Genomic DNA, 21,093 nt, shown 5'->3' with positions numbered 1-21,093 from the left:
TTGGGGCCATTGGCAGACCTGCTCCCACCTTGCAGAAGAGCCCTGGCCCAGCCCTGCGTCCCAGGACCTTGGTTTTCTCCTGAAGGGACCCACTTTTTCTTCACCCTCCCAAGAAGCCGCCCACAGCCTCAGCCCGAATCGCCTCAACCTGCAGGTCCTACCCCATGGCATCTGAGAGCAAGGACACACCTGCCCACATCCATGAGCCCTCCTGACTCTCACATCAGAGGCTTTTCATTTTTAAAATTTTATTTAAATGTAGACTATTAGTCAAATGATTGGAAAACCAATAATGAAAAATAGTGTTCTAGAGTTTTTCTCCTGGTACAGTGGCGCTTGCGCTGTGGGGGGACGGGGGACCTGGCACCGCTGTGGGGCTAGGATCAGCTCAAGGGGTCCTCTGAGGCCATGTGGGTCATGGCCCAGGGCTCTCTGGGCCCCAGCCCCCCGTGTACACAGGGAAGACCACCAGCCCACTCCTCAGCCTTGGCTCCCCGGGGGCCCAGCTCTGCTTGGGCTCTGAGCAGGCGTGGTCACATATCCTGCCCCATCCTAACTATGTACAAATCCCTGGACAGTCTGGGGCACCAGGCCCGGACAGAGCTGGGGCGCCTGTCCCCACGCCTGCAGCATGGCGACTCTCTCGGGGCAGGTACCCTCCTCCCCTGACCCCCATCCCTGTGGTCACCGGCTCTCAGGCAGCTGCCAGCTGGCCCAGGACCCGGCGGAACTGCTGGGTGCTGTGGCCCAGCTCCTTGACCCTGTCCACCATGTCCTGGGCAGCGGCAGGTGACGGGTACTGCAGGGCAGCGGCCTTGGTGGTGGCCACAATGCCGCGCAGGAGGTCACACAGCAGGTTGCTGTAGTGGGTCACCTGGCTGCGCACGTCGGCCGCCTTGGCCTGCCTCGACAGCGTGTCCCCGATGAACACCAGCTTGTGCGCGCTGAGGATGACGAACTTGCTGTGCGCCACGAAGATCTTGGGCGGCTGGTTGGTGGCCACGGCGCTGAAGAAGGCGTCCACTGCGTTGGTCAGCGTGGTCAGGTTGGCCTCGCACTGCTCCAGGTAGAAGAGCAGCAGCTCCCGGTCCGAGGGCCCCAGGCTGCCCGTCCGCCCCGGGGCCAGTGGCCGCGCCGGCGCCCAGTTGGCCAGGTCGTGGTCTATGGGCCGGGACACCTCCTGCTCCAGTCGCTCGAACTGCTTCAGCTGCAGCAGAGGGAAAGCACAATGAAAACCACAGCCACACTGCACAAGGGGAGGGCGATGGCTCCCTGAGGGAGCGCACGATGCAAGCCACCTCCAGGCGACGGCCGGAGCACGCGGCCTCCCCGAAACTCGCCAGTAATGCCTGCCAGTCTCAGAAGGTAGGATTCTACTCTTGTAACATTTCTGAAGCCACAAGATGACAGAAACGGAGAATGGGTAGTCGCCATAGTTAGGGACGTCGGTCTCTGCTTACTTAGGATGCACTCGCTGTGGGAAAGGGGGTGAAGGGTACACTCTCTCTGCACCTTCTGATGGATCTATGCATACTTCAAAATGAATTTTAAAAACCCTACATTTTGTCTTCAACCTATATGTTGCAAGAAGATTCAAACGAGCGTCTGGGTGGCTCCATCGGTTAAGCATCTGACTCTTGATTTCAGCTCAGGTCATGATCTAGAGGTCGTGGGATCGAGCCCCGCAAAGAGCTCTGCGCTCAGCACGGAGTCTGCCTGGGAGTCTCTCCCTCCTGCTGCCCCTCCCTCCACTCGCTAATTAATTAATTCTTTAACCCCCCCCCCGCCCAAATACACCAAGCAGAAAACAAGACAGCTGTCAGCTGGAATCCCGGGTACCCAGAAGTAACCTTTGGTGGAATGCAATCCTGGTCAAGTATCTTTTAGAACCAAATACTAAAGTATTTGCAGATAAAATGATATAACGGCTCCAAAATGCTTTATGGGGCAAGGGTGTCAGATAACCGGATTAGCAATTGTGCGGAGAGGGGTTGGGGTGGGTGAACGGTACCCAGGGGCCTGCCTTCTTTAATTTTATAAAGGTATTCAATTTCCCATAATAAAAACTTTAAACAGAAAAAATGTACGGGGGTGTGCCTGGCCGGCTTAGTTGATAGAGTGTACGACTCTTGATCTCAGAGTTTCGAGTTTTTTTTTTTTTTTTTTAAAGATTTTATTTATGTGAGAGAGAGACAAAAGAGCATGAGTGGGGGGAGAGGGAGAAGCAGACTCTCCGCGGAGCAGGGAGCCCGACGTGAGGCTCGATCCCACAACCCTGCTGCAATCATGACCTGAGCCGAAGGCAGACGACGCTTAACCGACTGAGCCACCCAGGCGCCCCGGGGTTGTGAGTTTGAGCCCCATACTGGGTATTTTAAATCTTAAAAAAAGATTAAAATCTTAAAAAAAAAAAGTCATGGTATTTGTAAAACTTCAGAAACAAAATTCACATAAAAAAATAGTGACTATTCTTCAAGATGCTTTCCTTTAAACATGAATATTCCTGTTTGCTTTTTAACGAGCACTGGAAACACTACATGTGCCTGCAAAACATGCGGGTCCTGGGCACCAACCCACCGTGCGGTCGGAAGTCTGCATGACTTCTGACAAAGCTGACGACTCATCAACAGCCTCAACAGCCTAGCCTGTTACCTGGAAGCCTTACCAGTAACAAACAGCTAATGAACACGTATTTTATAGATTACATGTACTGAATGCTCTTTTCTCACAACACATAATTTTGTCAGTATTTCTAGGCTACGAGGTTCATCTGCAAGCTTTTTCAAACTTAGTCTCCAAAATACTTTTCCAATATATTTATTGAGAAAAAAAAATCCAGGTATTAAATGGATCCATGCAGTTCAAAACCGTGTTGTTCAACGGTCAGCTAAATACAGTGTTTTATAGCCTACTTCCGGCCCCTAACAATGGGTCATGGGCTTCACGTTGGCCAGTGCGTGTAAGCGCAGGGGGAGAGGGCATCTCCATGACCAGCAGCCCCTGCCTTGGGAGTCCTCCGTGTGGACTAATGTGTCCTTCCCCAGAGCAGGTTCCGACCAGGGGCCTGAGGGGCTGGGACCAGCTGTGCACAGGCTCAGGGACAGACAGGTTGTTTTATCCAAGCTTTCAAGCCTTCATTTAATAAGCAAAACCAACATGGAACTGCCCCTTCCTCATCCCTGAAACACTCGGCAGCAACTGGGGGAGGCTCACCATTTGGCTCCCTTATCCAGGGGGAGAGAGCACACTCATTTTCAGTTTGGACTCTGGGGGGTCTTTTCCATTCTTTGGCAATTCTTTTTTTTTTTTTTTTTTTAAAGATTTTATTTATTTATTTGACAGAGAGAGACACAGCGAGAGAGGGAACACAAGCAGGGGGAGTGGAAGAGGGAGAAGCAGGCTTCCTGCCGAACAGGGAGCCCGATGTGGGGCTCGATTCCAGGACCCTGGGATCATGACCTGAGCCGAAGGCAGCCGCTTAACCGACTGAGCCACCCAGGCGCCCCCATTCTTTGGCAATTCTTAATAGCCACCTAATATTCTACTCTATTAACGTTTGTATTTTATTTATTCAACCAATATTCTCAGTAGACATGTGGGGCAGGGGGTTCCCGATTTTTCACTGATGTGGAAATGAAGCAATCGACACGCGCGTCCACACATTTTATAAGCCTGGATTGTACAGGCACTTCTGTCCCTGGTCGAGGAGTGCTAGATCTTTATAGAGTTTTCCGTGTATATTCCTGTCTCTTCTTCCAGCTTCTAGGAATTTACCTAAGTGATCAAGCAATCAAGTGAAGAGATTTATATTCAGCGCAGCACTGTTTACAGAAGTACTTCTGGGAATAACCGAAATGTCCCACCAACAGGGGACTGGATAAAGAAACGCTGGCAGAGTCCAGAGAAGATAAAAGAGGATAAAGCACATGTCCATTTCTTAAATCAGTGGAGATTCCATACGTGAGAAGGACAGATGATGGACGGATGGATGGAGATACATCTAATTATGAACCTTTATTCCTTTACTGAGTATGTTCTGTGGGCCAGGCACCTCCTCGGTATGACACATTCTTTACTCAATTCTCCCACTGACCCTGAGGTGGACCCACTATGATCCCCACCTTACCGCTGGGCAAACGGTGGCTTTGTGAGGGTCAGGGTGGAGCCAGCAAGCTCTCCTGGCCTCTGCCATCCTTCCCCGTGCCCGGGGGGGGGGGGGCGGTACGGAAAACCTGACGGGTGGTATTTCTGTGCTGATTTTGTGCTAGTCTGTATTTTAATCTTTTATTATCTTCATAATTAGAATAAAACACCTCATTTCTTAAAAAAAAAAAAAATCCCCTTCCTACCCTCAGGAAATGATCCAAAGAATGAAGAAAATTCTACATCTGCAGGTAAGCCCAGCAGTACAATCATAATCAGGGAAAGTGGGTACAACGTAAACACTCAACAGTAAGAGATGTCATGTGGCCTTTAAGAACAATTGAGGAGGAATGTTTAATGCCATGGAACAATCTCGAGATAAAAGCAGATGTAGAATCATCGAAAACACACGGAGACAGGCCCCTCCAGACCAGGAGCAGGGCTGCAAACTAGCCCCAGGGCACCCCCACTGCCTCGGGGCCTTGTTTCCTGCCTTTTTACACTTTTCTCTGTGTGTTCCCCAAAATGTCTGCCATAATCACTCTGATAACGCGCACAGAAATCCAACACTCATGTTGACAGTCAGCGGTTGAGCAGGGAGGGGCTGTGGGTTTGGGGGGAGGGTGCTGGGCTCACCAGCGGCCCGAGCCCAGGGAACTCAGTGACCTTGAGCATCCTCACCTGCTGCAGCTCGAGCTGTCCCTTCCCCTGCCGCATGATGTTGCCCTTTTCCAGCAGCTCCTTCTGGGTCTTCTCAAACTCTTCCTTCCCCTGGAGGCAAGGCACAAGGACTGGGCTGAGCCAGGAGCCCTCCAGCGGCCTGGGGGAGCTCAGGGCCCCCCAGGCAGCCACCAGGAGGCACTGCAGGCCAGGCTCAGGCTCACATGGCAGGCACCGGGCCCACAGCAGGGACAGCTTCCGAGAAGGCGCCTCTCTGGGGCCCCTTTCACCAACTGCCAGCCCAGAGAGGGGCTGGGCACACTCCAGGTGGCCAGGCCATCCTCCCTATCCTAGCTCCCATACCAGGAATCACATTCAAACCCTTCCTCTTGGCACACAGGGCCTGTTCACCCAACCCTGACCACTGGGCCTTGGCACCTGCTGACTCTCAACCTGGAATGCTCCCTACTGGGGCACTCAGAGGCCTACCCCTACCCCACCTTCCCGTTTCCCGGTTTTCTTTCTTTCCCCATGCCTGGTAGGAAATCCCTCTCCCCACACAGAAGACAGCTGCTTCTGCCCTGCTCACTGGAGAAGCCCAGCTCCTGCAGGAGCTCAGGAGCTGTCCCTGGCTGGCACTGCAGGGCCCCTGACGACACGGCCACGTTGGTCCAAAGGCCAGAGGGGGGTAGAGGAATCGGTTTGGGTGGGGGGGTGCATCTGGCCTGGAAGGTCAGAGAGAGGGCACAGGGACTCACCGAGGCCTACTGGGGCCCAAATTCTCTTTTGGCCACAAGAAGGCTCCGTATGGAGGGGATCAAGGTCCCCATGACAGGAGTGGCAGAATTAGAGACCTGAGAAGGCCAGCAGGCTCCCCCGGGGCGTTCCCCCAGGGAGCCGGGATGGGGCAGGCACTTACCTGTAGGTGGACGTAGTCGTAATCCTCCATCCAGCCCCCCTCACTGTTCTCATACTGCCCGTCCGGGGAGTCCTGGGAGGTGAACTTAGGGGGTGAGGGCAGGGGCCGGGACTGGATGCTGCTGGCCTTGTCGATGGGGTTGGGGTGCAGGGGGCCGCCCCCCTCCGGCCCCGGCACGGGGGCCTTGGTCCGTCTGAAGAGCAGCGAGGCATTGCCATGCAAGAAGGAGGCCAGCTGCTTGGCGTCCTCGGGCACAGCCCGTGAGCAGGCCACCAGGCGGTCTAGGTCTTCGGGAGTGGCCCCGGGGCCTCCCCGGCCACCGTCGAGGGCCTGACCGTGGGCCCCCAGTGTCTGGTACACATCCTCCATCTTCTGCAGCTGCCGGCTGAGCTTCGCATGCAGAGTGCGGTCAGAGGTGTGGGCGGCGTTGCCTATGGCGCTGCGGGCAAACTCCAGCAGCTCGTGGACGGCGCCCTGGACGGCGGCCACGGCGGTGCGCAGGTCCCGCACCAGCGGCTCCTGAGGCTCGGCAGCGCTGCGCCAGCCCCCGCCGCCGCTGCCCGCCAGGTCCAGGAGCTGGGCCACGGTGGCGCCGACGCCCTGCTGCAGCCGCACCAGGGCCTCCACGGCCACCTCCAGCTCCAGCGGCTCGCGGCCCGGCCCAGCGGCCTCCAGCGAGGAGGCCGACTGGCTGCTGCGTGTGCTCCCAGTACTGGAGGCCGACAGCCGCTTGGCCTCGCTCGGGGCCTCCCGCTCGGCGGGCGGTGGCACTGCGTACACATTGTCGTCGGTCGCACTGCCGTCGGCCGCCTCGGCAGGAAGCAGCCGCTCGCGGGGCACATCGTACAGGGTGCCAGGGCCGGGCCGCCGCAAGCCGGGGGGCACGTCATAGAGGTCAGGAGCGGGTGGAGGCACGTCATACACATCCTCGGCCGGCAGGGCGTCCGGAGGGGGCGCAGCAAGGACCAGCGGGTGGCGGGCTGGGTCAAAGGGCTTGGCCTTGGCAAAGGCGGGGGGCACGTCATAAGTCTCCTCACGCAGCAGTGGGCCATCAGGCACGTCCTTGCTCACTGACGGAGGAACATCATACACCTGGGGGCAGAGGAACGGTCAAGGCCGCCGCCGCCCGCCCGCCCGCCCACCCAAAGATTCAGACGCAGCACACTTCATCCCAGTTCATACCCACACAGGTTCCAGCCTGTGCTCGACATCCTGGCTCCAGGGCTCACTAGCTGTGTGACTTAAGGCAGGCGACTCAACCTCTCTGTGCCTGTCTGCTCAGCCGTAAGATGGAAGAACTCGCTCACAGGTCTGCTGTGAGGATTACATGGGTTCATTCACTGTGTAACTACAAACACTCGGTGGGAGGACAGCTTCCACCCCCCCCCACCCCCTCACCCTTGTGTATTCTCTACTCCGTGGCAGGAGCTTGGTTGATTTAGGGTGACGACACCCTGGTTCACCCAGGACAGCCCTGGTTTGTGCCTGATGCCCCCTCATAATTAATTACTGGTCCCCTTTCACTCCCGGAAGTGTCCTGTGTTGAACGATAAATCCTGTGGTCGCCTTGCTAATATCCTGTGTGATCCTCTCAAGAACGTGCTAAAGGCCCACGAGGGGCCCTGGTGTAGACGAGGAAGCGGAGGCTGGAGGAGCACTCGATTTCCACTTCTGTCACAGAGTGAGGGAGGGGCAGAGCCGCTGCCTGCGGTCAGGTCTCTCGCTGCCTCCAGGCCTGCAGACGTGGGACCCCCAACCCACCCCCAGCACACACTCCGTCACACCCAGACCCTGTATGTCCATCAGGCCTCAGCCCCCGACTGCTCACCGCACGGTGGCTGGACAATGGCAGGCCCTTCTCCACGCTGGGGGGCACATCGTACACATCCAGGGACGGATCCCGGCCGCTAGGACCCCTGACAGCCATGGGTGGCGTGTCATAGACCTGAGGCAGAGAAGGTGCAGTGACTCGGGTGCTAGGGCCACCAGCGGAGACGGGAAGAGCAAAAACTCCGCAGCACCGACCCCAGGACCACCCTGGCCAGGGCAGAGGAAGCCCACCTCCCTGAGCGGGGCCGGCCCAAGGTCCCCTCAACTCCCAGACCCAGGGCCTACCTCTTGGCTATACTGGCTGGGAAGCAGAGCCCGAACTGGGGGCACGTCGTAGATGTCCTGGGGCCCCGGGGCTAGCAGGTGGCGGGGGATGTCGTACTCGTCCTGCTCCGGCTGGGAGGCCTCAAACACATAGCCCTGCCCCACACGGGTGGGCACCACCACCTGGGGGCAGAGAGCCAACTGTCACCAACCTGTCACCACACCCTCAGGTCCCCAGGGAGAGTCTATGCAAGGGGGTGGTTTCCAAGGGGGGGCTAGGAGGCCCTTTGCATCCTCTACCCTTTCTTCAATGTGACGCAGCATCTGGGGAGCACTAGAACCCCCGTGGTTTGTCTGGAGCTGTCTGGCTCTGGCCAGGAAATGGCAGTGCTCTACAGCTGGATGACCTGGAAAGTCCCAGAAGAGGGTCCAAGGGGGCTGACGAAGAGGGTCCGCCCATGACTGGGATGGCCCTGCCTGACACCTCCTAGCTGCCCCCTCCTCAGAAAGGCTGCCCAACACGGGGCCGCCCCCGCTGCAGGAGCCAACAGCCCCCTCCTAGCTTTGGGACAGACATGACGGTGCCAGGCTGTGCCCACCTGGAGGTGGCCTGCAGGAGGTCCCAACAGCTGGGACCTGGGGCCTCCAGAAGGTGGTGCTCCTGCCCTCCTCATCCACCAAGCACATCCTGGGGAGACTCCGGAAGGCAGGGCCACCGAAGACTCCCAGACCTCAGGGCCAGTTCTTGGGCTATGCTGGAAAGTTGGGTGTGGGTGTGAGGGAGCGGCCAAGACTAGAGCCCAGACCCCCGCACTCCCCAGTACACCACACCCACGGGGCTGCCGACACCACCATAACCCGAAAAGGGTAAGAACTTAGGGGATGCTGGCCTAGAGAAGGAGCCAACACATTCCCCTCTCTGGTACCCTTCCCTGGCCTGGCATCCAGGACAGCAAGCTGCTGAGAGCCCTTCACACCAGCCTCTTCTTTCCGGGCAAGCACCCTGGCCCTGCAGGAGCCCGCGGCCTAGTGGGAGGGGCTGGCAGGATCTAACCCCGCTCAGGGCACGCCTCCCCCACAAGGCTCCATGCTCAGCGCTCTGGGACAGAAAGGCCTTTTGTTCCCTAGTCAAAGGGGATGTCTGGAACGGAGTTGACTCAGGCCCTCCCCACACACATCCCTGGGGGCAGCAGGGCTGGCCCTCGGGCTCGATGCCCCCAGAACCCTGCACCCCGTGCCTGCACTGGTCCCCACGGCACTGACAGCCGGCTCCGCACGCCCGCGTGTCCTGTGTATTTGCAAGCACTAGGTGCTCCAGGAGCAGCAGAGGACCCCAGGCCTGGGCGTGGGCACCGGCACTTTCCTGCTCAGCCCCGGGCTTGGCACAGCCTCTGCCGCTGCACCCCCTGCCCACCTCCCAGGCAGCACAGCAGAACCGGGCCTCGCCGTTAGCTGCCAGGCCAAGCACTTCCGTGGGGTATTCCCTGCCCACCACACCCCACCCCCAGCATGTCTGGGACTGGAGTTGGCGGCCCTCCCCAGACTCATCTCCCTCCCTGAGCCCCAGACTTGAGTCTCCTCCAGAGCTATTTTTAGCCGCTAGAACCTGCCAGCGGACAGGACAGGCGGGGCAGGCGGGGGCAGGCGGGACGTGGCAGGTTGGCAGGGCTTTGAGGCGAGACCCGAGGCGTCTCCAGGCCCTGCGAACTCCAGGAGGCAGGCAGGTGGGGAGCCTGCCCCACGAAGAGGGGTAGGGAGCCGCTCACTCCGAGGCCCACAGTGCCTCCCGAAGACAGAGAGAACAGGGAGCATAGGCGGAAGGCTCTGGGGCCGGACCCCAGGCCCAGGCCACGGGCAGCTTGCCACTCCGGCAGCTGAGAGGGTGACAATAAGCAGCTACACTGGCCAGCAGACGCTCTCCGTCCGGAAGAAACTGTAAGGCAGCCACCAGTGAGGGAAAGCTTGTTAGGGAAACCTACTCTCCAGAGAGCTGCTGAGCCCACTCATCACAGGCTGCCCTGCTCTGCACCTGAGGCCCCATTAGCAGGCCCCCGAGGCCCCCGGGGGTGGGGTGGGGTGACACAGCCAGAGCCTGGGAGGAGACACAGAACCCTTGACCCAAGACCCACGCATACACATGTCAACAGTGCAAAGAACACACAATACCACACGAAGACACACAACAGACCCAGGCAGGGCCGGGCCCCAGCAGGGCGTCTGTAGAGCATGCGGGGTGGGGTGGGGACTGGGGGGTATGTGAGCCCAGAGACCCCACTGGGAAAGGCCACACCCCCTGCCGCATTCTGCTTGGGCCCGCAGTCACCCTCCAGGTAGCTCGGCTACTGGTCTCCCCCTTCCGCAAAATGGACGTCACCCCATGTGACCCAGGCTGGCTCCTGCTCTGGCATCCCCCCCACCCCCCTAAAGCCTCAGCTGCTTCCTCTAGAGCACTGCTGGAGTGCTGTGGGACCGAGCAGGTGACAATCTAACCTCTCACCCAGAGCGAGGGACATGCTGGACACGGCCCCCTTCCCAGCTCCTGGGCTCCCCAGGAGGAACAGGATGGAGCTCAGCTGTGTCTGCCCAGCTGTCCCCTTAGCACAGCTGCGGCCCCTGACCCAGAGGCACTGCCCACAAGCGACCTCACAGAAACACCTCCCTCTCTGGGGGCCCCGCCTGCTTCTGCCCTCAGCTCTGCCCTCAGCGTCCTCCAGCCACACCCCAGCCCAGAGGCTGCTAACGCTGTGGTGTGGCCCTGACCTCTCCCCCAGGCCATGCGGGCCACGGTGCCCCAGGCTCCAAGCACCTGACCCTTCCCCTCCTGGCCAGCGGCCTCATCACTCACCTCTGGCTTCCTGGGTAGCAGGGCCTCCCACCCCACCCACAGTCCTGGCAGGGTCTCTCCTCACCCTACCTGACCTCTACCCCTGAACTAAGAGCCTCCGCTTCCCAGACTTCTGAGGGGGAGCACATGGTTTATGAAGCACAACCTTGAAATGTGGGCAAAGAAGCCTGTAGCGAGACGTTTACTGTCTCACTGTTTGTACCCCAGACCATGCAATCAGGCCCCAAGGGGAGGGGGGGACACAACAAAATCTGGGGTGCCCATCACAATCACCTTAGGGACCCCATAAAATGCTCTTGAAATCCGTGGAACTTACAGTCTCAAAATGCAAAAGTGTGCATACAAATCCACGCGAGACAGATAAAGAATATGCGATAGGTAAAATGATCACCTCCTGACTGGGGAGTCTCCTCTCCAAGTTTTTTCTTTTCTTTTTTTTTAAGACTTTATTTATTGATTTGAGAAAGAGACCTAGAGAGAGAGCACAAGCAGGGGGGAGTGGGAGAGGGAGAAGCAGGCTTCCCGCTGAGCAGGGAGCCTGATGCAGGGTTCGATCCCAGGACCCCGGGAACACGACCTGAGCCGAAGGCAGACGCTTAACGACTGAGCCACCCAGGCGCCCGTCTCCGGGCTTTTTCACACGTTATGTATTTTCTATGACAAATGAGCACCGCTTTCATGACCCTAACATAAAAGCAGACGCTCCAGAGGCTGCCCAGGCCAGGAGCAACAAGGCTTCTCAGGGGAAGGCAACACGGCCCCAGGACAGAGGGCCGCCCACCAGGCCAGGGCCCTCAGGGACGCAGGCTCCGAGCAGCCCTACCACTGGGCCCAGCCAGTTGAGCCCAGATGTCACCTAAGAGCCAGCCCCTCGCCTGGGAGGGACACAGAACCCAAGGCCCAATTGTGGGCTCAAGTCCACAGCCCAGCCCGTGGATCTCGCTGCTGCTCCCTGGCCCACAGGCTTCCAGCGCTTGGAAGGACAAGGGCACCAGGACCAGCTTGTCGGTTAAGATTCAGGGAGGGAAGCAGGAAGGAGAAAGGGCATGCTTCCCCAGGGTGTGTGCAAACCGTGGATTTTGTGTGTGTGTGAGACGGTGACTGAGTGTGAGTGTACGGGGGGACAGACTCCAGCCTGGCCCTAGGCTCGGCAGCCAGGCCCTGCTCCCTGCCCCCTCCCCGGCAGGGCTCTGCTTCTCTCCCTAAAGCCACCTTAGGAGTGGCCCATCTGGGCTCTTCCAGTCCAGCTTGGCGTGCTTCTGTCACTGGCAGGCTCTGGCCAGGCAGCTGAAGGGGCAGGTAGGGCAGGAAGTGGGAGCTAGTGACCCTGGTGGCCAGCGCCCATGGAGCCTCACCCTCAGCCAGCACGACCTCTGGCCAGGTCTCCTGGCCGCCACGCCAGGGGCGTGGGCAGGGTCAGGGCGACACGAGTGCCTGCTGACTGCGGCCCAGCTGGACTGGGGGAGGCTCCCATCTCAACCCTGGACAGGCCCCGAGGACAGAGTGCCCACCCAGCCACCGTCTCTCCGGCCACGGGCAGCTCTGGAGGAGACCTGGTCTGGGCCACAGGGAGCTGATCCACAGAGGTCGGCAGCTTCTCCTACGGGCCGGCTCCTGTGCCCTGCACCTGGCCTCTCCCACCAGGGCTTCTGGGGCACGCTGCCTGCCGGGGTCTCCCCCTCCGCAGAGTGCTGGGCTGGCTCTGAGGGCCCTCCCCGCCAGCATGGGCTGGGTTTCTCAAGGTCCTCCTGGGCGAGCTGGAATGGAAGAACCACATGGAGGAAACAGGGAGAGCCGGGTTTGGCAACTCTGTCCTCAGAAGTACGTGGGACACCTCCTCTGCTTCTGGGCTTCCAGAAACTCCACTCCGCAAATCTTCAAGGGACTTGGGCATGGAAAGACACAAGCCAAAGGCGAAAAGAGGCTGCTCCCGACTCGGCCGAGAGCACGCAGTGGGACAGGGCCTCCCTCTTCAGTCTGCCTCCTTGCCACGGGTAGATGGACTTGGGGGGACAACGCGCAGGCAGGCCTGCGTGGAGCTGAGGGTGCTGCCCTTGGGGCCCTGTCCCCCGGCCCAGTGTCCCCTGGCAACAGCCCACACGGTGACCTCTGAGAGGCCCTCCTCTGGCAATCCCACAGGCATCCTCCTCCTCACGGTCTAGGCATCACACACAGGTCACTGTGCCGGCCCACCAACACGCTCCGGGAGAGAAGGGGTGGGTGCCCATGGAGCCAGGCACGGCCGGAAGATGTGCTCCAAGCCCACCCACAGAGCTGACACCTACTCCCAGAGAACTCATGGGAGCCCCTGGGCACAAGGTGGCTGGCCTCTCCCCTTTGTGTTCCTCCTTTCCCTGCTGGCCGGGATGCAGACATGCTGGCTGGAGCTCATGCGGCAGCCACCCGGGCCCAGGAGATGCAAGCCCCGGGCTGAGGACTGTGGAGTTAAAAAGATGGGCTGAGGTGTGGCCCCTGATACTCACGGGGGCGCAAACCGTGACATGGGAGAAAGGAAAGTCTCTTATGCCATCTACTCCAATGGATTCTCAGCCATTCTTACCTAACCGCTATACGGAGCTCCCTCCTTCCAGTGCTGCCCCCAGGGACACCTCCCTCTCCTGGGTGCTCCCCACCCCCCCACCGGGCCCTGTACCCTGCAGTCTGTGGGCAGAACGACTTCACTACAGCATGGATTAGGCAAGTCACTTCTACTCAAAACCCTCCACCCTCAGGCAGGAGTCTGGTTCTTCAGGAGCATCAGGGCCCACGCTGGGGTTGGTCCCCAGTCTGCTGCTTAGGCTTCATCTGCCAAGTCCTGCCTGCCCACCCCTTCCAGACTTCCAGGCCTTTGACAGAGACTGCATCCTTTGCTGGGGACACCCTCCCACTGGAGTTTGTCTGCTGAAGGCCACCTCAGGGTCCAAGGCCAGCTTGGATCTCTTTGCTGGGGGGTGCCTGTTCATCTTCAGTAGCCAGATAACGCAGTCCCCAAACACTCACCTCCCATCTTGGCCCAGAAGAAACATGCAGCTGTTGCTGGAGCCCTAGAGACCCGAGGGGTCTGGCCTGGGCCCAGAACCCAGGGCCTGGGCAAAACTCCCAGGGGATGGATTGCCCGCTCAGGCCAGGACAGCCTTACCTTTGCTGGTGGCTTCGTCCCCTCCCAGCTGCGTGCGTCCATAGATGGGGGCACCTGGTAGATGTCATGCCCTGTCCCGGCAGCAGGTGGCACCTGGTAAATGTCCTGGGCAGGGCTGCCAGGCCCTGGGGGCACCTGGTAAAGGTCTGGGGCTGGGCTGGGAAAAGGGTGATGGGGCATCTGCTTCGAGAATGTAGATGTCTGCTTCGCTGGGGGAGACTGGAACTGTGGGCTGGGCCCAGGGGCTTGGTAGAGGCCTTGCTGAGTCTTGCTGGGGGTGGGCACCAGATAGACACTATCGGGCTGGGGCTGGTATGTGGCAGGAAGCATGGGCGTGTACTGGGCAGCCGGGGCGTGGAGGCCAGGCTGGGGCTGGGCTGAGGTGGCGGGTGGGCCGGGTCCGGGTCCTGCTGGCTTCTTGTCGTGCATGCCCACCAGGATCTTAAGGCGATTTCCAGGCACTATGCCTTGGCGCCCATGCAGTGAGCAGAGCCACCAGCCATCCAGGCCCTGTGTGTCCCGCTCCAGCACGGTCATGATGTCGCCCTTGCGGAAGGAGAGCTCATCCGGGGACTCGGCCACGTTGTCATAGAGGGCTTTGGCCAGCACATTCTGGGGAGAGAGGACACAGAGGGGCATGAGCATGTATGCCAGGGGCTCGGCAGGTACCCAGCTGCCACCCAAGGCAACTCGTCTTGGCACTGAGAAAGGAAAGGTTTGAGGAGATCCTGGAGCCTCTGCCCCTATTTGCTCCCAGCAGAGAGGCCCAGCTGATCCTGGCATTTTTCAAATAGGCCTGACAGTTCCTCAAAATCCTCCCGACTGCAGCCACCACCTATAGTCCAGGATGGCACTCAACATACTCTTGGAAACCCCTCCAAAGTCACGCTACAACGCCGACCAACACTGGGGAGGACAGCAATAATGACAATAATGACCAGCACGTTCTGGGAAGCAAACAGGATGCACACCCTCCCTGCTCCAACTCCACGGCCCTGCAGCCCTGCCAACCGAGAGGAAAACACGGGAGTGTGCGGAGGGGACCTGCAGGGACAAAGTGGTCATCATCTGCAGGCCACATGAGCATCTACGTAATAATTCCAACAAACCAGAACCAGCAACTGATGAGAAAGAAATACAGAAAAGCCCACACAACAGCAACAACAAGCTACTAGTTACCCAGGAATTAATCAAGCAAAGACAGCAAGAGACCTCAGAGCAAAAAATGTGTACGTTCTGCCAAAAGGCTCAAGGAAAAACCTGAATAAAAGAGAAAACATACCAAGTTCACGGTGGGATGACTAAGCACTATAAAAGGCCAATTTGCCCAAGCTTAGTTAATAAGTTACAATTATAACAAAAATGCCAGCAGGAGATTTCTTTTTTTTTTTTTTAAGGAATTTGACCAAAGAAAAAGAATCCTAGAATAAATGGAGAAATAGAGGTCCACGAATTAGCAGGTCAGTTCTGGAAATGAAATGCAAAGGGGCACGCTCTTTTTAGGCTGCGAGGATGTGCCAGGATTCTGGATCGGCGCGCGCGCCCGGGACCAGTGCCCCAGCACAGGGCTGGCGGATGGCCCGGTGGATGGCAGAAGCCCCGGCAGCGACCAGACGGCAGCACCCCAGGGCAGCTGGGAAGGCCAGCGCTGCTTCACGGGTGGCGTTAGGAAACTCACTCACCGTACGAGGAAAAATCAATCTGCACACTCGCCTCACCTTATAAACAAAAGACAATTAAAGACCCAAAGGTGAAAGATACAACTCTAGCTCTAACAAAAGAAAAAACTGGGGAGAATATCTTCGCGACCTCGAAGTGGGGAAAAATTATGAAATACAACTCTAAAAACAAAGACCGCAAAAGCACAAAACCTAAGGTTAACAACAAGGACAAACAGACGGATTCAACCTCACCAAAGTGGAATGGTTTCTACTGGAGAGGGAATAACACAAAGCTGACAGGGTAACAGGTCACCAAATGACAAGAGCGGGATGAATCCAGAATCTGGAGCGTTCTACAGATCAGCAAGGCAAAGACAAGACACCAACAGAAAACCAACAAGATACGAACAGCGTGCTGCCTGGAGGGGAAAGGACTGGCCAAGAGCACTACGAAGGCTGCTCAGGGTTCCAGCCAGCATGTGAGGCCACATCCGCGACTCTGCTCTGGGCTCCAGCAGGTGTCCGGGATCTGGTGCGGAAGGCCGGCCACACCGTCCTGAGTAACAAACCCAGAACCCTTTATGTAAACATTATAAACGTCCACGAAACAACTCTACGTATAATTTCCCAGACACTTACCCCAGGACAGACTGCACACATGAAACTGCCTGCATGCGTACTTCTGGAAAAGGGACAGGCGGCAGGAGTCAATGAGGAAACACAGCAAACCAAGAAAGGGTCTCATTCGGACAGTGGAGGGCCAAAGACGAGCAGCACCCTCCCCCGGCCCTACCTTTACCCTGTCATTCTGCTGCTAATTCTCCCGGCCACCCAAGAAGCAGGCGCTGCTCTGGGGCTCTGTTAGGCAGCAAGCCCTCCCGGAGAGGGACATGAGCTCCACGTGGCCCTGGTAGAGCCTACACTGCGAAGCGGCCTGCGTGGGACCTGGGGACAGCCTTGGGGGGAGACTGGGGTAGAGGCAGGAGGTCCCCAGCACCAAGCTGGCAGGCCCAGAACCTCACTGGCCCTGGTGTCTCAGTTCTCAGTTTCTGCCCTGCTGCTCCCCTCAGGCAGGTGCCAGGACCAGGCTGGACCCAGAGATATCACAGAGGGTCCCCAGCACAGGGATGAGAGGAGACCAGGGCTGCTTTGGCCTCCCAGGGAGGGAGGAATGGGGATCACCTGGGAGTCCATTTCTCCAGAGCCACTCAGAGCCTCCAGACCCAGAAAGAGCCAGATGCTGAAGCTGGGAACCAAGAGGGGCCAGGCTGGGGGGAGAAGCCAGGCCAGGTGGGCAGCTCACAGAGAGCACAGAAGGCAGGTTCACCCCGGCCCCACGGTGAGCACCGGGGCAGAGGCCCTCGGAACCGCTAGCTGCTGCGACACTCTGCCCACGCCATGACTATGATGGTTATATACGCACCGAAGCATGGATCATGCCTCCATAAACTGTCACTTGAACTTAAAAAAAAAAATGGAGAGAGGGTAAGAATAACAGTGTGAATGTCTGGGACAACGGGGGATGCTTTCTCTTCCTGTTTTTCAGAATTTCTCAGTTTGTATTTAATGAGCACTTCTTGGCTTGGGGTTTGAAAAAAATACACATCCTGAAAAAGTACAGTGGACTACCTCCTAGGCTCCAAGGCAGGATGGAACAGGGGAGGCTGAAGCAGGTCCTGAGGCCGTAGCCCCAGGAGGAGTGGGCAGGGGCAGGGGCTGTCCTGCAGCCCAGGGGGGCCCAGGGGCCCCATCCCCAGGCTGCCTGCAAGAAAAGCAAGTTTCCCAAATATGGTCTGCAGCCTGCCTGAGGGAATCACATCCCGTCAGGGGGCGGGACACCCGGCCCACCCTCCCCCTGTGACCCCAGAACACAGAGCCACCCCAATGGGTCCCCCCCCCCAGCCCCTGCCCTGGTGACCACAGGAAGTGCCAGCAGAGTGAGTCACAGGAAAATTCCCCTCCAGCCCAGTCAGAGGGGGCGGGGTGCAGACGGAGGGGACTGCCCCTCAGAGGCCCCTCACCTCTCAGGAGGACAGCCCAGGGAAGGCTGGCAGATGGGCCTCGGCCAGGCCCTGCCAGGCAGTGCCGTGCGCTCAGGAAAGCTGGAAGTCTCTGCAGCGGGCAAGGTCCAGTGGGGAAGAGGGAAGGAGGGAGAGGGTCTGCCCAGGCCCAGGAGAGCTACTGGGGCCTCCTGCGCCCCGGGTGGCCAGCCCCCACCCCCTTGGCGTGAGCTCACGGAGCGGTCAAGGCCAACAAGGGCTGCAACTGTATAGTCTGCGGCGGCTGGAGCCAGGCTGGGAAGCACCTCTTGGGCTGGGCACGTGGCACAGAGCGCCTGGCACCGGGAGCTCCTCCGTCTGCATCAGCGGGTGCCCCCACCCGGAGCCCCAGAGGCAGCCTCTCCACAGCCCAGCACCTGAGTCCTAGGCACTGCTGGTGCCGGGGTGCTCCGGCTGGCCGAGCACCCCAGCTTTGGGCCTCTAGGCCTCCCCAGCTGTTCCCGAGACACGTTCCTCCTCGCTCCCCCACCCTTCGGATTCACTCAGCAGCAGCTAAAACCAGTCCTGCGTCTGGCTCTCCCTCTACTGCTGGGTGACTCTGGGCAAGTCCCTGAGCCTCTCTGAATATCCAGATCCCCCGTGCTAACAGTCTGGTTTCACAGGACTGTTCCTTTGTTCCACAAAAGGTTTGCCCGGCTCCCACTCTCTGCCAGGTGCTGGGCCAGGCTCTGCAAGACGGTACAGGCCTAGCTTGTCCAGGCCCCTGCCTGCATGGGGCTTACGTTCAAAGGCAGCAAAGAGCCAACGATTTGTTAGGGCAGGGGGGAAAACCAGGGCACCTAAAATAATGTGGGACAGGGCCACTGCATACAGGGCGGTCAGAGATGACCTCCCCAAAGAGGTGACATTTCAGATGACTCGTGAAGACTGGAAACCAGGCACCATGACACCGGCTAGGGAAGAGCACGCAGGCAGAGGATAGGCATGAGCCAAGACCCCGGGGGAGGAAGAGGCTGGAGGGAGACAGGGCTGTGGCCCTGGAGTGGCAGGCAGGCCGCAGCCAGTCACACTGCAGGAGGCTCCGGGACAGCGCCTGACAGCTCAGTAAATGTCATGGAATGGTGGCGCCCCATGGCAGGGCAAAGCCTACATACAGCACCTGAGCATTTCTGCTCTGGACACACTCCCCAGGACCCAGTGTCTCGCCCCGGCATGGAAGAGGGGCCGGCCCCCCAGAGCCTGGGCCGATCAGGTGCTTCCCCCCACCTCGTAAGGGGGCACACCGCCAGGGTGCCATCACAGTCTGGGCAGACACTGCCAGCCCTCTGTGCCCAAGGGACCACAGACAGTGCTACTGACTTACCCCAGGGTTCTGGCAACCTCATTCCCGCCTCAGGAAACCTTCCACTGTGCCCTACTCCTCCAGGAACGTTCCCATGCCCCTCCTTGGGCATGCACTCCCTGTCACCCCCAACTCGAAGTGCTGACCAAAACGTCTTGTTGCTGCCTACTTCGTGCCCTCTGACCCAGGTGCCCAGGATGGTGGGGTGGGGGCTGCGTCCTTCAGCATGGAACCCTCAGGCACACGAGCTCAGAGCCTGGCCCTCCGTGGGCAGGCTTAGGCAGAAATCCCCCTTGCAGATGATGGTATCCTAGCCTCCCTGGGAGCAGCTAGGAAGACCATGTGGGGCTCACTCACCCCGGAGGGAAGGGGAGAAGAGAACCCCCAGCCTGATGCCAACACTCCCCAGGCAGTGACCTGCCAGCCAGGCCTGCTTAGAACAACACCCTGGTTGTTGCACACGGGAGCCTACAGGTCCGCCCCACAGGCCCTGCCTGGCTCTCAGAATAGCCCTCATTGTGTCCTCGGGCCCTGTGGGCACCAGACCCACCCGGGCCGGGTGGGCTCTCAGACATGGAGTCGCTGGGCCTTGGCCACAGGCGGGCACATGTCTGGAGGACGGCAGCAGCCATCGGACGGCTTTGTGGGTTTCTTCCTTGGCTTCGCCAGTGCCTTGGGGAACGCTGGATACGCTCTCGGTACCCCCAAACCCTGACTCTGCAGGAAGGCGTGAGCTGGTGGCTGGGACTGGTGAGGAGAGACAAGATTGGCAGGTTCACAGTAATAACAATAATGACACACTGTCAGGAGCAGGCTCTTTTGCATACTCAGTCCTCCCTTTTAGCCTTATGAGACACTCGGATTACTTCCACCTTACAGACAGGGAAACCCTTGACTTGCTAGGGACACAGTCGGCAAGCAGCAGAGGCAGACCTGCACCCTATGACAAAGCAGAGCCAGATAGCTCCCGGGGGGATGCTTAGGTTCCTGCAAGCCAGGAGTGGAACTCAGGCCTTTTCCTCCACCCGTGTCCCTCAGCCCCCGCCCCACACACACACACCCCAGCCCCAAGCATAGAGCTTTACACACAGTAGTCACTTGGGAAACACTAGTTCCCTTCATACCCAGAACCGTCTCACACTTGGGCCAAGATTATTTCTGGGGCATTCTGTTTGCTTGTCCCAAGGAGCCCCCAGTGGCTAATGGACAGAGGCCCAACGCACGTGTGTGTGAATGGCAGTCTGCATCCACAACCTCTACTCACTGGTGCCCTGGGAATCCCCCTGGAAAAGCAGCAACCAGGGGCCCAGTGGTCAGGGTCCTGACCATCCCCTCCCACTCTGAGGGCAGTCTCTTCCCTTCCCAGAAGTTCTCACACCCTCGTCCTTGGTGGAACTCTGTCCCAGCCAGCCTTATCATCACTCCCTTAATACACCCAGGAACAAGTGAGTAGCCAGGGTCCGGGCTCCAGTCCTCAGTGTTCGACCAGCAAGGAGCAAAACCGTGGGCAAGCCTCTATTCCAGAGCCATCTCCAGGGGAGCGCGGCTCCTGCCCTACCCACCTCAGGAGTGCCTGAGGCTCAGAGGACAGAGCTGGGACCGTGCGCAGGTCCTCAGCCCCGTCTGCCACTCAGCACCTAGAGGGCAGGGCTGCTGAAGGAAGGACTGGAAACCCACGAGTGCTGGCCACACCAGCAGCTCCCTCACACAAACACGAGCCGGGCCGAGCCTTGGCTGCAGCGGCAAGAGCAGATGCTTCTGTGTGCCGGGCCAGCTCTGGGCTGGAAGCAGGACCCTGCCCCTGGGAGGCTGGGCAGAGAAGGAAAGGCGGCATGGGCAGGGCCCTCCCACCGGAGTACACAGCACGTGCAGCCCCTCACACACCTCAGACGGCAGCAAGCAAGCTGGAGTCAGAGCCCTGTATCCTGCAACCCACTCCAACTGCTAGCAGCTTGGGAATGGTCCCCGACCCCTTTAGAACCCTCACCACTGCCACCCAGCCCAGGCAAGTGACCCAGGATGGCAGAACCCAGACCTGCGCACTTGACTACCCATTACTCTCCTTCTCTGCTCCTGGGGCCTTGCTGGGAGGACTCAGGATTCTTGAGTGGGCTGGGAGGACTCAGGATTCTTGAGTGGGCTGGCAGGTTCACTACTGGGATTTAGTCTCTCACAGAGGGCTCCACATGAGGCAGACCTTTACTTCGGGGACCACACCAGCCCTAGATATGTCATCGTGGAGGGGAAGAGGCAGAAGGAACAGCCCCAGCAGGGATAGGAGGGACCCCAG

At 59.0% G+C, this 21,093-nt stretch overlaps 1 protein-coding gene across 10 annotated transcripts in view; it reads right to left on the bottom strand.

The window, feature by feature from the left end:
- Positions 1-231: 231 nt before the first annotated feature.
- Positions 232-21,093, bottom strand: part of BCAR1 (BCAR1 scaffold protein, Cas family member) — a 36,522-nt gene continuing 15,660 nt past the window's right edge. For 5 of the 10 annotated variants that reach the window (XM_081807375.1, XM_081807376.1, XM_081807372.1 and 2 more), the window contains exons 2-7: positions 13,801-14,412; positions 7,838-7,999; positions 7,551-7,667; positions 5,723-6,814; positions 4,825-4,914; positions 232-1,207 (exon numbers count right to left, since the gene is read on the bottom strand). In XM_081807375.1, coding sequence (XP_081663501.1) covers positions 695-1,207; positions 4,825-4,914; positions 5,723-6,814; positions 7,551-7,667; positions 7,838-7,999; positions 13,801-14,412 — 2,586 coding nt within the window. In that variant the 3' untranslated portion in view covers positions 232-694. Of the gene's footprint in view, positions 1,208-4,824; positions 4,915-5,722; positions 6,815-7,550; positions 7,668-7,837; positions 8,000-13,800; positions 14,413-16,100; positions 16,144-16,884; positions 16,908-20,440; positions 20,653-21,093 lie in introns of those variants that run through there. The other 5 variants (XM_081807368.1, XM_081807373.1, XM_081807370.1 and 2 more) reach the window with 3 other exon arrangements.

Source organism: Leptonychotes weddellii, chromosome 16 (assembly GCF_054177405.1).
Source record: "Leptonychotes weddellii isolate Sample4059 chromosome 16, ASM5417740v2, whole genome shotgun sequence".
NCBI lineage: Eukaryota > Metazoa > Chordata > Mammalia > Carnivora > Phocidae > Leptonychotes > Leptonychotes weddellii.
This window is presented reverse-complemented; position numbering and strand designations above follow the sequence as displayed.